The sequence below is a fragment of the Denticeps clupeoides genome, chromosome 3 (genome assembly GCF_900700375.1).
Source record: "Denticeps clupeoides chromosome 3, fDenClu1.1, whole genome shotgun sequence".
Lineage (NCBI taxonomy): Eukaryota > Metazoa > Chordata > Actinopteri > Clupeiformes > Denticipitidae > Denticeps > Denticeps clupeoides.
Window position 1 is genome coordinate 18,507,572 of NC_041709.1, and position 16,884 is coordinate 18,524,455.

A 16,884-nucleotide genomic window follows, 5' to 3' on the forward strand; every position below is an offset into this window, starting at 1 on the left:
GCATGAAAGACCTTAAGTTCTGTCTGTAGTTTGTCTTCCTCCTCAATGTTATAGAACTGGAAGTTTCTTCACAGCTTGGAGGGCCTCTGTTGAGAGTCTTGCTGTCTTCCAGTTCTCTGGAATCATCAGGCAATGGAAGGCATTCAAGATTTCCCATGTGGAATTATCTCCTCCTTTAAAGCGCCTCAGAAGCTCCTGCGTCATGTGTCCACAAAAACGTACTACACCTTAATGCGGTAGTACTCTTGAGGAGTTGAAAAAGCATGGTCAGCAGTAGCTGTTGTGGCAACAAACTTAAACTTTGCTGGCACTTTCCTCCTCCTAGCTTGTCCAGGCACCTCAGATGGGTGGTCCAGGCCCACTGATGCAGCCTTCTCTGTAGCCTGTTCATATATTTTCTCAAACTCTTCCTCTGTTCTGCTCTGAGTCAGCCTCTGCAAAACTCCATCAACAATTTTGTAAAATGCAGCAATGTCTTTCTGCTGCAATGTATCTGATGCAGTAGCAGTCATTTGGACGATTGGACAAGTGATTTCCAGACACAGGAGGAATTAAAAATTGATGCTTCTGAGAAGATTTCACACTCTTGCATTTCTTTTTGGATGATGCGTCTTACTGATATGGCCAAAGCTTTGATGTTGTTTTGACTTCTATTTGAGAGGAGAGAGACAAGAGGTCTTTTTTTTTCAGGTCCCTGCTGCTCTTTTATGGCATCAAGGTGTAATTTAATTACACTGTCATACTTGCTGAACAACTCAACTAACTCTAAGAAATTTCCTCGATTTTGGCTTGACAAGGTCTCATCATCTCCCCTGAAAGGCATACCCTGTCTGGCTAGGTAAAGAGTGATGGATATCAAACGAGATAATATTTCCCTGTTTCTCTCTCTCTCTCTCTTTGTCTTTTGCAGCTTGCGACACCTGTTCAGCCACTTCAAAAGCTGCCTCCAATGATTTTTTCTTAAATGAATTCCACCTCACAATACCACACATGTGAGACTCTGAAGCACTGTGCTCTTTAACCTTTTGTAAAGCCTTTCTCCACTGATTAAACCCTTCTGTTATCAAGGCTTTGCAGCTTGTGTATTTTTCATCATTTAAGAAAAGATGGCAGCTGAAACAAAACATAGCATCAGCACTTGGAGAATAGTCTAGCCATGGATTATTCTCATACCACTTCTTTTGAAATGAGCGTCCCTCTTCTGTCACGACTACGGACTTACGGGGGAAGGAAGTGCAGAGGTGTGACATGCTAGGAAGGGGTTTTTATTAATAAACGATATATAAACATAAATGCGGCTCGGTGGCCAAAAACAATTTGACTTAAATAAAGAAAGTTAAATTACCCGCAGGCGTGTGCCGATTGCCAGAACTCACAAAAACACATTCACATACGTGCACTAGGTCAACTAAAATGCCGTCCCTTCCGAAGGGGCAGAAAACTCTGGCTTTTAAGCGTCGTCAAAATTGGCCACAGGTGATAAGCCCAGCTGCAGTCAATCCTGACATCTTCATTCTTTGGGTATGATGACAGTACTGGTTGGCAGGGTCCAATATTATCACACATTTGAATAAAGGCTTCATTATACTTAATGTGGATAACATTTATCGATCATTACGTGTTCGTTCGTGTAGCGATTTCAACGTGAATAAATCTTCTGTAACCTCAAAGGTCTCTGAATTCACACATCTCACCCAAATGCAAAGCTGAGCAACGTCTCCGATGTCTGTCGATTTATCCACTGCCAAATTGAGAGCTGAAGCAGTGGTTAGCTTAGTTTTTAGTTGTTCTGTCAAATTTTCAGATATTTCAGAAATTCGACAAGTAACTGTGTCATTGCTGAGCTGCAAACTTTTTATCCTACGAATTATCTTGTTCTTGTTGCTCAGATCATCAAGCAGACATTGTTTCCAGAAAACAGTTCTTAACTAGCTCCCCATCACTGAATGGTTTGCCGTGTTTGGCAAGGAGCCAGGAAATTTTGAACGTTGCTAATGTCACGGCCTGAGACACTTTCAAGCTAGCTCGCATTGTATTCTGTTCAGCGATGGCATTTTTTTTCAAGACTAGTTATCTGGAAAGCTCTTTCCTGAGATCCAAGTGGATATTTCTTGTCAAAAGATGCGTGGGTGGTATCAAAATGTCTTTTCACATTGTAAGTTTTGCATACACCCAGTATTTTTCTACAGAGCAAGCAGAAAGGCTGTCCATCTCGCTCGTTGACTGCAAATTGATTCTTCCATTCTTCAAGCAATCTCCTACCTTCTGTCAGGATTGCCTGCAGCTGGGCTCCACACCTGACTCAAATTCTGACGCCCCATAAATGCCGGAAGTTTCCGCCCGTTCGGGGTCGCTGGCATTTTCGTGAACTCTATGCACGAACTTGACCTTGTTTGGTGTTATGTGTTTTGAGTTCTGGCAATCGCCACACGCCTACGGGTTTGTTTATGTTCTTTATTTAAGTTTAAATCGTTTTCGGCCACCGCGCCAGTCTTTATTTGTATTTCTTTGTTTGTTATAATAAAACCCCCTTCCCAGCATGTCAAACCTCTGCGCTTCCTTCCCTCGTAAGTCCGTAGTCGTGACAGAATGCCAGCGACCCCCCCAAAAGCGCAGAGGTAGAAAGCAGAGGAGAAGAAACGCCGCGAAAGACGCAGCCCGGCGCGGCGAACGCGGACGCCAGACGAGAGACGCGCCGCCCGTTCTGGTGGAGCGTTTTCTCCCCGAGAAGCCGTGGTACGCGGCGCCGGGTGATGACGTCACCCCCGGGAAACTCCGCGAAACCCGGAAGCGACAACGTCGGCGGGTGAGTGGGCGGAGCGAGGACGTTGGCGTCGGCAGCAGCGAGGAAGTGACGTGGGCAGCGAGCGCAGAAGATGCGACCCCCACGATCTTCGCCATGTCGAGCCAAGAACTCTGCGCTCTGCTGGCAAGACTCCCCGTGGACTGGGACGACACGGACGACGACGAGAGCACGGGAGACGAGAGTTGGGCTCCGCCCATCGCACCAGTCTGCAATCGTCGCGAGGTCCGTGGGGACCCACGTCACTTCCAGGGGGGTGAGAAGCGTCAACGGCGGCGTTCGTCCAGAGAGGAGGTGGGCAGCCTCCAGCCCGAATGGCCAGAGTACTGCCCATGGGAGCTTATCGCGCCATGGGTCCAGGATGTCCGCAGGGTGGACGACCCTTGGAGTCACCGGTGGGAGGACACGGATGACGAAAGCGATGATGACGTGGATTTTCGGTGGGCGGTCGGTGCCGGGATGGCTCCGCCCAGCGTGCGCGTCCGAGATCATCGCGGCGTCCGTGATGACCCATGTGACTTCCGGGGGTACGAGGTTGACACGGACGACGACCAGGATGACGCCATTTGGGCAGTCGGTGCCGGGATGGCTCCGCCCATCGCGCCCATCCAGGAGCGTCACGAGGTCCGTGGAGACCCACGTCCCTCCCAGCAGTGTGAGGAAAGCTGGTGGAAGAGGGCGACAGGAGGTCGCCAGCCAGCAACTGCGCTGCCGGGACTGCCTCGCAGGGAATCCTCCATTCCTGCTCCAGTCGCCGACCCGCCTTCCCTCTGCTCGGACGTTCCCCAGCTGAACGGCAGCGCATCACCAGCGCCCCCGCATGCTGGAGAAGATGTCCACCACCCCCCACGCCACACGCCCACCACCATCTCCAGCGACGTGCCCAGCCCCGTGTGGGACAGCCAAATGGTCCCAGGACCCTTCAGTGGGGCAGCAGACACTGATGAGACCATCACCATCCTCGTGTGTCTGCTTGGGTCAGCATGGGGCTGGAGCACAGCCCTCTGGCAGCAGGGAGAGACCGACAGGAGTTTTCGGGACTTCCAGCAGAGACTGAGGGCGGAGTTTGATCGGCCAGAGCCTGAGCCATGGATCGAACTCTGCCCCTCCACCACGTCCAGCACCAGTCAGGATCCGGGGCAAGAAGACCAAGCACTGGCGGGCGACGAAAAGATCGCACCTCCCGAGATCCTGGCTGTGCCCCCTGAGGAGGTCCCGGAGAGCCCAGAGAGGGAGCCAGACGACCCTCTCTTCTGTCTGTCTCTGTCTGTGTGTGTGTGCGTGGCATATGTGTCCGTATGTCGCCCCCACTTCCCCTCTTTGTGTCCACCAGATGGCGACCCAGCCACGGAGCCGAACCCCAGGGAGGAGGTTCCTGACCCGAATGTGCTGGTCCAAGGCGAGGTGGACAAGCCCCAAGGTACCCCTAAGTCCAGCCGGGGGGGGTGCTCCCCCAAAGAATTTTTTGGGGGGGTGCAGTTCGGGTTGGGGACTCCTCCTGAGGGGAGGGTAGGTGGGGAAGCGATTGAGCTGGGTCCTCCGGTAGCCAGTGAGGAGGGCGGGCCAGGCATGGGCCTGCGTCTGCCTCCAGAGGGGTGGAGCGCCATAGAGCCCCCGGGTAGGCATGAGGACCCAGCTGGGACAGGCAGGAAGAGGGCCTGCTTGTCCCAACGGACGCAGAAGGGGCTAGCCGGATGGTCTGGCAATGCCCCCCCCTTGGCACCAGGGCCGGGCAGCGAGAGGGGCTGCATAGTCCCAGAAGGCACCAGCCTGGGGTGCCTGGAACAGTCGCCGGAGGCTCTGGGACAATCTCCCTGCGCGGTGCAGGGGGTGACACAAGATGTGTCAGAGGGGACATGTGGAGACAGGGCCCACACGTACCCAGATGGATCGGCCCTGATTATTGTGTGCAGGTACGGGAGTCCGGGGCCGTCATGCGGGACCACGCCGGGGAGCCAGGCCGAGGGTCCGGGGCCGCCATGCGGGACCACGCCGGGGAGCCAGGCCGAGGGTCCGGGGCCGCCAAGCGGGACCACGCCGGGGAGCCAGGCCGAGGGTCCGGGGCCGCCAAGCGGGACCACGCCGGGGAGCCAGGCCGAGGGTCCGGGGCCGCCAAGCGGGACCACGCCGGGGAGCCAGGCCGAGGGTCCGGGGCCGCCAAGCGGGACCACGCCGGGGAGCCAGGCCGAGGGTCCGGGGCCGCCAAGCGGGACCACGCCGGGGAGCCAGGCCGAGGGTCCGGGGCCGCCAAGCGGGACCACGCCGGGGAGCCAGGCCGAGGGACCGGGGCCGCCACGCCTGACCACGCCGGGGAGCCAGCCCGAGGGACCGGGGCCGCCACGCCTGACCACGCCGGGGAGCCAGCCCGAGGGACCGGGTCCTCCAAGGGGAGGATACAGCAGGGCAGGAGCCCTGTGGTTGCCGCCGTCCACCCCGCCGCCTCCACTGATGGTACTGTTGGGGCTCCGAGGACGTAGCCCTTGGAGGGGGGGCTCTGTCAGGATTGCCTGCAGCTGGGATCCACACCTGACTCAAATTCTGACGCCCCATAAATGCCGGAAGTTTCCGCCCGTTCGGGGTCGCTGGCATTTTCGTGAACTCTATGCACGAACTTGACCTTGTTTGGTGTTATGTGTTTTGAGTTCTGGCAATCGCCACACGCCTACGGGTTTGTTTATGTTCTTTATTTAAGTTTAAATCGTTTTCGGCCACCGCGCCAGTCTTTATTTGTATTTCTTTGTTTGTTATAATAAAACCCCCTTCCCAGCATGTCAAACCTCTGCGCTTCCTTCCCTCGTAAGTCCGTAGTCGTGACACCTTCATTGCTGATGCAACTACTCTTTTTGTTTGCATGTGTTCCTTCATTAGTATTTCTCACGTCTTTTTTTCTCCTCTAATAACAAATTTGTCCATTTTGATCGTTAGTTGATGATTGTTTTAAATCTGTCAGAGCACGCGCGCTTGTAATTGTGTGCGTTAACGGTGTAATTGCATCAGTTCATAGTTGCGTCAGTTCTGCGCATATATGAAAACATGATCACCAAAATGATTTTATGTGACAAAAATATTGTTCAAAGTTTGTTTAATGCATTTATTTGTTTAATAAATTTTTTAAAATTGTAAAACCATTTTTTGTAAAACCCACCTCTATTCACACCTCTATTCACACCTCCTCTACACTTCACACCGCTGACTGCTCCCCCTCCCCAACCACGGCATCCAGCACCCATCCAGCACACGACTCCAGCCTGTCTCTCTCAACCATGCAGGTTAGGAGAGAACTGAGAAGGATGACAGCTAGGAAGGCAGCGGGCCCAGATGGAATCAGCTGAAGGCTTGTCAGGTCCTGCGCAGATCAGCTGTGGGGGGTGTTGGCGCACATTTTTAACCTAAGCCTGAAGCTGGGGAGAGTCCCACAGATCTGGAAAACCTCTTGTGTGGTACCAGTGCCAAAGACTCCACATCCCAAGGACCTCAACAGCTACAGGCCGGTGGCGCTGACATCCCACCTGATGAAGACCCTGGAGCGGCTGATCCTGGCCCAGCTTCGGCCTATGGTGAGCTCATCACTGGACCCGCTTCAGTTTGCTGGCTGGTGATGCCATCATCCACCTCCTACATCGTTCCCTCTCTCACCTGGAGACCGCTAGGAGCACTGTGAGAATCATGTTCTTTGATTTCTCCAGTGCTTTCAACACCATCTTACCCACAATCCTGAGGGCCAAGTTGGAGCACACAGGAGTGGACCTTCATCTAGCCACATGGATCCTGGACTACCTCACTAACCAACCACAGTATGTGAGAACTCAAGGCTGTGTGTCAGACACAGTTGTCTGCAGTACGGGGGCCCCGCAGGGAACGGTTCTGGCGCCGTTCCTCTTCACAATCTATACTGCAGACTACTCACACAACTCCACCAACTGCTTCCTGCAGAAGTTCTCTGATGACTCTGCAATAGTCGGCCTCGTCACTGATGGGGACGACAGGGAGTACATGGAACTGACAAGGGACTTTGTGGACTGGTGCCGGCAGAACTACCTCTAGATCAACACTGGAAAAACCAAAGAGCTGGTGGTAGACTTCCGCAGGCACAAACATCCTCCACTGCAACCACTGGACATCCTCCACTGCAACCACTGGAGGCTCAGGTCTTTTGGAGTACAGGGGCCACTCCTAAAGTCTTTTTATGACTCTGTAGTGGCATCAGCCATCTTTCACGGTGTGGTCTGCTGGGGTAGCAGCATCTCCGCTGGGGACAGGAAGAGGCTGAACAGGCTGATCCGGAAGGCCAGCTCTGTTCTAGGATGCCCTCTGGACCCAGTGGAGGTGGTGAGTGACAGGAGAATGGTGGCTAAGCTGTCATCCCTGTTAGACAACATCTCCCACCCCATGCAGGAAACTCTGACAGCACTGAGCAGCTCCTTCAGTGGCAGCACCCACGATGTGGGAAGGAGAGGTTCAGAAGGTCTTTTCTTCCAACCGCTGTCAGACTCTATAACAAAGACATTGCAGCTGACCACACATACACAGACAAACACACACACTTGGGCACATTCTGTTAAATTGTTAACTGTTTAAATTGTAAATTTGTACATATATACAGATACATATTTATCTTATTTTTTTTGTGATGCTATTACCTCTGTTTTTGCTGCTATTACCTTCTGCTTCTGTCCACTTTCTGCCGTGACAAGTGCAATTTCCCACTTGTGGGACTAATAAAGGTTTATCTTATCTTATCTTATCTTATCTTAATTTTTTTACGTGGTCAGCATCGCGGGCCGCATTTGCATATGTGACAGGCCGCAGGTTGAGAACCACTGCTGTATATACTATGGCCACAAGCTAACTGCATTATGTGAGTATGCATATTTGATAGTTTTAGTGAAATAAAGAAAGGCTGGAAAAAAAACGTACCTTACTTAAAATGGTCACAAGAACCACACTTCAGAACTTAAAATGACAGGTAATGTTTTGTTCTGTTGCACAGTTCACACACACACACACACACACACACACACACACACACCAGCTCATATCTCTTCGTCAGTTGCCACAAGACAACTTAACAACATGCATAATAGCCTGATACTCATGTGTAGTATAGTGGTATAGCAACCTTTTTAAAAATGTGGGGACTGGGGAATGTTGTTGACAGCATCACTTACACCTGACATGCACACATGTGTTTGCACACACACACACACACACACACACACACACACACACACACACACAGTATGCATTAATTGACTTTGTTCACAAACTGTAACTAAAAAACACTGTATTAAACCAATATTTATTGAATTGCTGACAGCTAAACCTTATTTTTTTTTCTCTCTGAACCAGATGCCTCCTGCAGCTACCTGTCCAACAAGCTTTGAATGATTTGAATTATTTACAGTTCAGTTTACACAAAAATGTTGAATACCACAAATGACTATATTTTTAATTTAAAACGATTTTCAGTAATTTCACCTAAAGGATGTCTGCCTTTTTCTTTTCAGCATCAGTGGAAAAAAGGCAATTAAAAGCTTGGCAGTGACATGATGAATCTGACTTAAAAAACAAACATCTGCTAACACGTCGTTTAGAAATACTACAGTACACTGTACTGGAGACTGGAGTGAATATATTCTTTTATTTTGATCTAAACGTTCAGCAGGTGAAAGTTACGTGATGAACTTGAATGCAACAAGAGCTGTCTGAACTGAAGCAGGCTGTGCGTGTGTGTCTCGCAGGACGAGACTAGAGAAGAGAGAGGTTTGTGTAGCTGTTCGCTAGTAAAAAAGCAACGACAATTAGTGAGTAGAACGTACGGTGAAAGCATCAAATAAGCAACTTCAGTGTCAGTAGTACTGGAGTTGTGTGATCTAAACTTAGCCTGAGCTAAATACACAAGACATGGGGATGAGGAATTTTAGTGATTCAAGAGGATGGGAAAACGAATCCGCTCAGATAAACAGGGAATGGGATGGGGAGAGGAGGCAACACACACTGAATGGAGAAAGTTTAACCCCGGTTTATTCAAAAATGGCTATTCTATCTCACTGAAAAAGCCTGGGTGTTAAAATGTCCCAGTCCCACAGACCCATGCCTGCCTTGTCTACGCTTACTGGCGTTTTTACTCTGCTGCGCCATTAATTATTCCCATTCAGCTGCTCAGCTCCACATTGCGTACTATTTGCTAGCTCATTTCCGGAAACTCGTGCCCGCTCGGCCAACAATAAGCATAAGCAAATAAGCAAAATGAAAAAAGTCAGTTCAGGTTTTAGCAGAAATAACACATTACACTTAGCATGTAATAATGATTTTTCAATGTTACACTGGCAATAATTACTGTTGTGCTTCGTGATAATGATTTAGCAGAATTACATGAAAGTTCCAAATGAACATTTGGAGAGAAAAAATACAATATACTTTTATTTGTGACATACAATTTAACAAAAGCTAACTAAAAACTGGGCAATAAAAAGCAGTAGAGAATAGAAGTATTTATAAATATATAAATCTCTTTGTGAAGTACTTTGCAATGTTGATGCAGGTTGAATGAGAGACATGAATTAAGTGCAATATGCAGTAAATGGAACAATGTACATGTGGAAAATAGTGAAGTGAATTTGTTCAATAAGAAGCAAAAAACAAATACATTTGCAACTGAATACTATATGCCAACAATAAATCATATTCTAATACGAAGGCAAGGAAATAAACATGTCTGTGTGTTTGCCTTCCATGGAGCGCGATACAAAAAAAAGTTTTTAATATTTCCATGTTGTAACGCATACAAAGTGCCAACATGATCGGTTTACTAAATAATTAACAGCACATTTGTATATGAACGCCTCTGTACCAGCCTTTACGATCCACTCGCGTAGTTTTCACTGTATCTATGCAGGTCACATGTTTCCGTCTACTGTGGAGCTCCACAGTGGCTGCAGCCAGACCCTTCTCGAATCCGACGATTCTGCCAGAAAACGAAACGCGTTTGTTACCTTCGCGCTTTCCGTAGAGAGAGAATGCTAGGCACAAGTGTTGCTTAGCGGTGAAGTGATAAGTTTAACACGACAAAGTGAAACAACGCTTTTAATGTTAAAACCTGGTACAAGTGCATGGTTTGGGTTATGGCTGTAATTTCAGTGGGCAACCTGTTGGTAAGTTAGCACCTTTTCCCCCCTTTATATATGTTTTCAGTTGACTAGCCGTACACAGGATTTCAGGATCATCACAGAACTTTTTTTTTTTTTTTTTTGCCACACGAGCCTTTCCCGACGTCTGAAGTGAAAACGTTTTGTTTATGTGGTAGATTCATAGGTAAGTAGGGAGTGAAGATGGACGGTGACTGCGGTGCGCTGCTGCCCCGTGTACTGAAGGTTTTGGCCGATCCGACGTTCGACATCCCCGACGATACCTGCCTGGAAAAGCTCCTGGACTGGCTGCAGGACCAGGCCCGTCTCGGTATGTGTCCAGCTATGTTTCTGCGTTGTTGAGTGAGTGGATAAAGTGCGTTTGTTTTTTTTCCTTCATTTTGGCCTGTTTCCATGTTAGAAGATGCCCAGTCCCTTGTGCAGGAGCATCCATGCATACCGCACTTCATTTCAGCCGTGTGTACGTCCGAGAGTCCGGATGCCGCAATCCTCGCCTTTGCTGTTAAATTCACTGGTATTTTGGCTGCAAATGAGGGAGCGTTTCTTCGCTTAGATGTACGTTTTACTTATTACTGCCCTTTACTGTATATCTGCGTTTGGATGCATTTCTAACGAGGTTCCTTTACTCCCCCGTTGGCAGGAGACTGGCGTCATCAGGATGGTCTTCGGGTGTGAGGAGGGGATCATGAAAGAAATGTGGGAAGATCCCTCAGTGAGAAGCGCTTGGCTGCATGGCCTTGGGGGTTTGGTGCAGCACGAACGAGGACTGCGTTTCTTCTGTGAAAGTGGTAAGTTTTACTGCCTTCCCGCATACACAGCAACTCTATAATAAATAATTTTTTGACCATCAGATTAATCATATTACATTCACATGCATAAACATGTACACTGTTGCATGTGTATGAACACAAATGGAGACTCTGCAGCAAGGCGCTTGAAAGTGCAGCCAACCTCATCTGAATCATGGCTGCATCTTCACTTCCTGGAAGTCATTATTTGAAAAACCCACCGAATGGCTCTTCATCATAACTGTAATCTTTCCACAGGCCTCAACAGAGTTGCCCTTGAGTGTCAGCACGACAAAAGTCTCTTTGTCACATCTGGAGCCAACAATCTACTTGCGCATATTTTGAACTTTGCCTGCCTACCACAATGTGAAGAGTCAGTTCAGGGCGATGTCACCTGCAGGTCAGCTTGGGACAGACTTACCGTGGACATCGTCAAACATATTAGCGACACGCTGTCCTCAGACGCCCAATTTCAGCGCCGACAGGCCCTGAAGCTGCTGGCCCTAACGCTCCCCGGCTGCAGGCGTCCTCTCCTGGATAGACTCTGGGCAGCAGTACTGGGTCCTCTGGAGCTCCAGATTAAAATGGAGCCAAACTCGCTTGTCCTGCCTGTTATGGAGACCCTCGAAGCTGCCTCCAGGTAAAAAGGAATTGCAATATTTGAATTGTTGCTATTTATCTTTGCCTGGTTATATAAGCTTTAGTAGCAGTTTTCTAAAATGGAATAATGTGTGTGATTACAAATAACAGATAGTATATATACGATAATTTCGAAAGTGAAATAATTATTGTAGTCTGTTTAATCCATGAATCATTCAGTCATCTACATGACATCTGAGCGATCTGTTGGTGAATACTCAGACTTTATTTACACTGGATTTTCTCCTCTGTGTTTCAGGACTGACCTGTTCGGCCAATCAGATGCCAGAATAGAGGATCTGATTGAGGCGATGCTGACATCAGGAGACCCAAATAAAGTTATTCAGTCTGCTTCAGCCATTATACACCTGGAACAATGGTAATACACTTTTTTTTTTTTTTTTTTTTTTTTTGGGAGGGGTTAATTAGCAAATATAAACAATAAAGTAGACACAGGGATTCTGAATTTAACCTCAAAGCAACATACATAAATGCACAAATATGCACTGGCCTTTTAGGTCACATGCTTTTTTTCTTCCTGTAGCTCTGAGAGTTTGAAGAGGAAAGCCCTTGATTTCATCCTTCAGCCATTACTGCTCATCTCATCTTCCTCCACAGACACACCCAGCCCAGGTATGGCACAACACCACTGAACAGCCATCTTAAAATGAACAAGTGTATATTTACATCACAGAATATTCATAAGAATTTATAGTATCTTTTAAAAGACCTGAAAGTATCTCATTCTCTTACCCAAATCAGTGAATGGTGACAGTGTCAAAGTTCACAGAGCTGTCTTGGAGGGACAGCTGACCCAGAAGTCCACCTGTGTTCCTCTACTTTCTCTGTCTCTCACAAGTGTTTCTAAACTGACCAGCATGGTAGGATTTGGAAGGATTTACTATGGTCTAATTCAGCCTAAAACGGTACCATGAATGCAGTCTGTTTCTTTACAAGGAGTTCCAGTTTATGGAGATCCCGGAACAGCTGGTTATCGGTGCTGTGATGGAGCTGCTGTGGATGTGTCTTGGAGAAAGCAAAACCTCCACACATCTGATTGGCTGCAGTAGGCTTCAGAGGTGTTGCCTAGATGCGTTGTCCAACCTCAGCACATGTCAAGGTAGGTGAGCCAAAAAAAATCAAAAATACCAATTTGATTTCACAGGTCAGGTTCTGTTCATTTGATCAGAATAATAGTAACAACAGTTTTTAATTTCTGTATTGCCAAGGAGGTTCAGCTATTAGGAAGAATGTTCTGGAAGCCCTATACCATTGCCTTCGGAATCCTGATTCAGAACCGACGGTGAGATTTGTCATCGCAATTTGATATTTTTGTGCTAATTGAGAGTTGATTTAATGCAATTTTTTTTCTGTGTGTAGGTGTTGCAGAAATCCCTGCAGGCTGTGTTGAAGTGGATTTGTGTTGGTTCCTATTCTTCTGAACTGACAGAGTTTCTCAGTCAGGGTACATGAATTGTCCATTTTTTTGTGACAGTTTCTTCCTCTTAACACTAATGTGCTGCATTATTACTGTTGTTGCCTGAATGTTTAGTTCATTATTATGTTGTGTGTTATACTACAGACCTGTTCCCAGTGCTGAAGAGGCGTGTGTGTGATGTTCAGTGGGAGGTGCGGGACTCGACATTGGAGTTTATTACCCAACTATCTGCTCACTTCACAGGTAAGCATGAACACTTATTTGTTTTTATTTTAAATAAAGAAATTAGCCAACTGTATCCAAAATATATTCTTTTTTTTATGTTAACGATGGAAAAAGGTGGCAAAATCTGAAGCAGGTTAATGCTGCTTTGTCACTGCTGACAAAACATCTTACATTATTTCTTTCTAAACACATTTCTACCGTTAATTTTACTGCAGTCTCTAAATCAGTCACACTGATACTGAAATTCTAAACTTCTGAATGTTTTGACCATTTCAGACCACTAAGTCACCTTGCTAATAGTTCTATGTTCTATGCTAAGTTCTATGATCTATGTACGTATTTACAATTATTTACATTATTGTGCGTGCATGAAGACGCTACTATATAAAACATAACTGGGCCGATGGTTGCATTTCTCAACTGGAATGTGATTGACTTGGTTGCTTGTCTTTTGTGCCTTTCAAGCAAAAACCCTGTCACACATGTGGAAACAAGTCTCATAGAGAGAGATTGCAGCAATGGAGTGGGTCAGATGAAATGATTAATTTAGCGCCAGGGCCAAATGAATTAATACCAGGTTTTGATACCAGTCCCTATTACACCTGTATTTCATTTTGAATGAAGCAGACACATCGTACATTTGAATGTTCTCTATATTTCAGATAACTCTGTGTATCGAGAGCTCCTGGATTGCAGTGGTATTTTGCCTCTACTGCTCGCCTCTGCTGAGGATGGCGAGAGTTACGTCAGAGCCAGCGCCATCGCCGCTCTCGGTCAGGCGGTTACCACCTTAGGCCCACAGGGGGTGCAAGACCCCCAAAGCGGTTTACAGGTCTCCCGTTTTTGCTTACCATTTAAATGCTGTTCCTTGACATTGCTTCAGATCTTCCACCTATCGACCTGTGTGGTCAGTCTGAAGAAGGTGAAGGAAGGCTGCCCTTTGGACAGCGGAAAACAGACCGTGTCGAAACCAAAACCCAGACAAACTGAATGGCATAAAATCCAGTTCCAAAAGGCTTTCCCTGGGAATAAAGTCACAGCAGATTGCTATGGTGTATTTCCCCCATGCAGCTTGAAAGTAAATTTTACGGGGGTTAATCACGAGTGTTCGAACCAGAGGGGTGGAAATTGGAAAAAGAAAAACAGATACTTCAGTCTGACGGTGTACCGATTTAAATCGCCAAGCACCTCCTAGCTAGTCTGTGGACCTGTGAGTACCCTGAAGGGAGAGTTTGTTTTGAGCTTGTTTTTGATATTTTATTTGAACTCTGAGTGTCTTCTGTTTTCTTTCATGAACAGATTTTTTACAAATTATTTTGTCAAGTGTAGAATGTGGTGTTCCACTCCGCTAACTTTTTGTTTCCTTTTTATAATTTCTTAGGATGATGTCGTCACCCGTCTGATGACCATCTTGGCAGAGGACTCTGAGGGTTTTTCCCGACGTGCCGTCGTTAAAGTGTTCACCTCATGGCTGAAGTACCAAGATTCTCCTCCTGGCCTGGACCTGCATGGGGTCTTGTCACTAGGCAGTGATGACTTAGATTGGGAGGTGAAAATGTACACACTGGAGCTGGCGGAGGCATTAATAAATAAGTCACTTGGACTCTCTTTTCCTAATGAGCCCAGTCCTGGCCCAGAAAGACCGGACGTTACAGAAGCCCAGAAAAAGTTGGAGGAGAACAGGGTTTTACCAGTGCTCCTCAAGAACCTGTTTGATTATGATCGACCTGTTGCCCATAAAGCCTGTCAGCTCCTGCTTCGGCTCAGGGAGGACCTGGGGCTCACGGCAGGGTCATGTGATTCAGTGGAGGCCACAGCCATTTTAGGTGGAGGTCAGTCTGCAGAGGAAATGGTGAAGACTTGGCTGAAGAAGAGGGCCAACAGCAAAAGTACCTCAGCATCAGAAAGCTTACAGAAGACGCCTGATAGGACTGCGGGTGCATGTGTGGCAGCATCTGATTGGCCTACAAAACTAAGTTTTTGGGAGCTCTTGAACTGTCTTGATCTGGAGTTGAGGGCACAGACTTTGTCCCTGAGCAGTGACCATGTGGTGACATCACCCCGGTCTCTGATGGAGGACATCCTGTCTGCAGCCCAGCAGAGTGAGGACAATATGGTCGACTGCTACTGATTTTGCAGCCCTACCCGTACTACACAGAACCGAGAAAATTCCATTAAATTTCTAGTTTAATATCTTGCACACAATTTTTATTTGTCTTTATTTTGACATTTTGGATAGGCTATATGCTAATACTGCTGCGTAATGAAAAAAAGAATGGAAGTGTCCTGTCCTGTAATCCCAACATCCTAAAAAAAACTTCCAGCTTGTTCTGCAAGCATTCATATTTATGAGACAAAAAAGTGCGTGAGCATTTCTACAAGAAATGCTGGTGATTCAGGATTCAAGCTTCACTAGGGGAAATTTTATTGTTTTCATTAAAGTTTCAATGGGGAGAAAAGTTTGAATACAAAATTTAAAAAGTTTTAAAAGTTGAAACTTTTTTTATTTAAAGTAACAAGAGTTACAGATTGCAGACCATGGCAGATTAGAATTACCTAATTTAAATTGACATTAATCAATTCTAACCTTTCAGAAGTGAAAGGCACAGCATTCCATTAGAACTCTAGACTACTTGTTGCTCATGCATACCTAATGCTGGTATTCCGTTCATTTCTAGATACCAAAGTCATTTACAAGGTGATATGTCTGGAGAAGATTTTATATGAACTTAATACTTTATTGGACAAAATGATTGTTCAGAAATAGCCTAAAGTTTTGAATGTTAGTGTACCTATTCAAAGTAAATCTGGCATTTCTACAGTCATGGCCAAAGGTTTTGAGAATGTGAAAACCAGTATTTGTCAAAGTTTGCTTCTTTAGTGTTTTTAGATCTTTGTCAGTTTCTGTGGAGTACTGAAGTATAATTGAAACGTATAAAATGTTTTGTAAAGGCTTTTGTTGACAATTACATCAAGTTTATGCAACGAGTCAGCAGTTTTGGCCCTTTTTTCAAGACGCCTGGCATGCTGTCAATCAACTTCTGGGCCAAATCCTGACTGACGGCAACACGTTGCTTCATAAACGGTGCTTGGGGTTTGTTAGACACATGAATGGTCTCAGGATGCTGGTCTTCGTGGTGCTCGCCTTTTCTTCTTTGGACAATCCAGATGCCTCAAATAATTGGAAAGGGTCTTCATCAGAGAAAATGACTTTGTGAAAACACCAGTATTTGTGTCATTCTCAAAACTTTTGGCAACGACCGTAGTACTAGACTGCTGCACTGCTTATGCAAGATGGCATTAGGTACAAAATAATGAAGTCAACAGTCTAGTAGTTTGTATATTATATAAGCAAGTCCCAAGCGGCCCATAGCAGAACATGAAGGTCAAAATCAAGGCTGCAGTCTTAACGACTTTCTTTTTACTCAAGGGTTGAAATGTGTCTTACTTCTTATTTCTTTTATTCTGTTGGTATGGAAGCCATTTTGTTATATTATTTTTCCTTTTGTATATAAGCAGTGAGGATTGCAATATTTCTTCACAGAAACACAGAAAAAATTCTTCAGATTAATTTATATATGTTTGTTTTTTTACTATACACACGGATGAATTATATCTGAGTTAAGTACAGCACCTCTGACGATTGGACAGGAAAGTAGAAAAATTGTAATAAAAATGAATCTATGAGACAACAGTGGACAATGGATTACACTGGAGGTCACAAGACTGACGCCACCCGATAGAGAGATATGGAGCATGAGATTACGGAGGGGAAACACTTTAAAGACATTTGTTTAATTCTGAACTGTATTCACGGCTGATGAAATGACTTGTTGAATGAGT

At 46.4% G+C, this 16,884-nt stretch overlaps 1 protein-coding gene across 3 annotated transcripts; it reads left to right on the forward strand.

Moving 5' to 3' along the window:
• Nucleotides 1–9,775: 9,775 nt before the first annotated feature.
• On the forward strand, nt 9,776–15,241 carry brat1 (BRCA1-associated ATM activator 1). 3 transcript variants are annotated; one of them, XM_028973181.1, is made up of 14 exons: nt 9,776–9,957; nt 10,110–10,261; nt 10,352–10,506; nt 10,592–10,739; nt 10,998–11,379; nt 11,638–11,757; nt 11,923–12,011; nt 12,141–12,259; nt 12,336–12,498; nt 12,608–12,681; nt 12,759–12,843; nt 12,961–13,059; nt 13,704–14,251; nt 14,423–14,557. In XM_028973181.1, the coding sequence occupies exons 2-13, from the start codon at nt 10,135–10,137 to the stop codon at nt 14,234–14,236; spliced, it is 2,094 nt and encodes a 697-aa protein (XP_028829014.1). In that variant the 5' UTR covers nt 9,776–9,957; nt 10,110–10,134; the 3' UTR covers nt 14,237–14,251; nt 14,423–14,557. The 3 variants fall into 3 exon arrangements, with proteins under 3 accessions (XP_028829014.1, XP_028829013.1, XP_028829012.1); XM_028973180.1 differs by having other exon boundaries at nt 9,777–9,957; nt 10,355–10,506; nt 13,704–13,873; nt 14,423–15,241; XM_028973179.1 differs by having other exon boundaries at nt 9,780–9,957; nt 13,704–13,873; nt 14,423–15,241.
• The last annotated feature ends 1,643 nt before the right edge of the window (nt 15,242–16,884 follow it).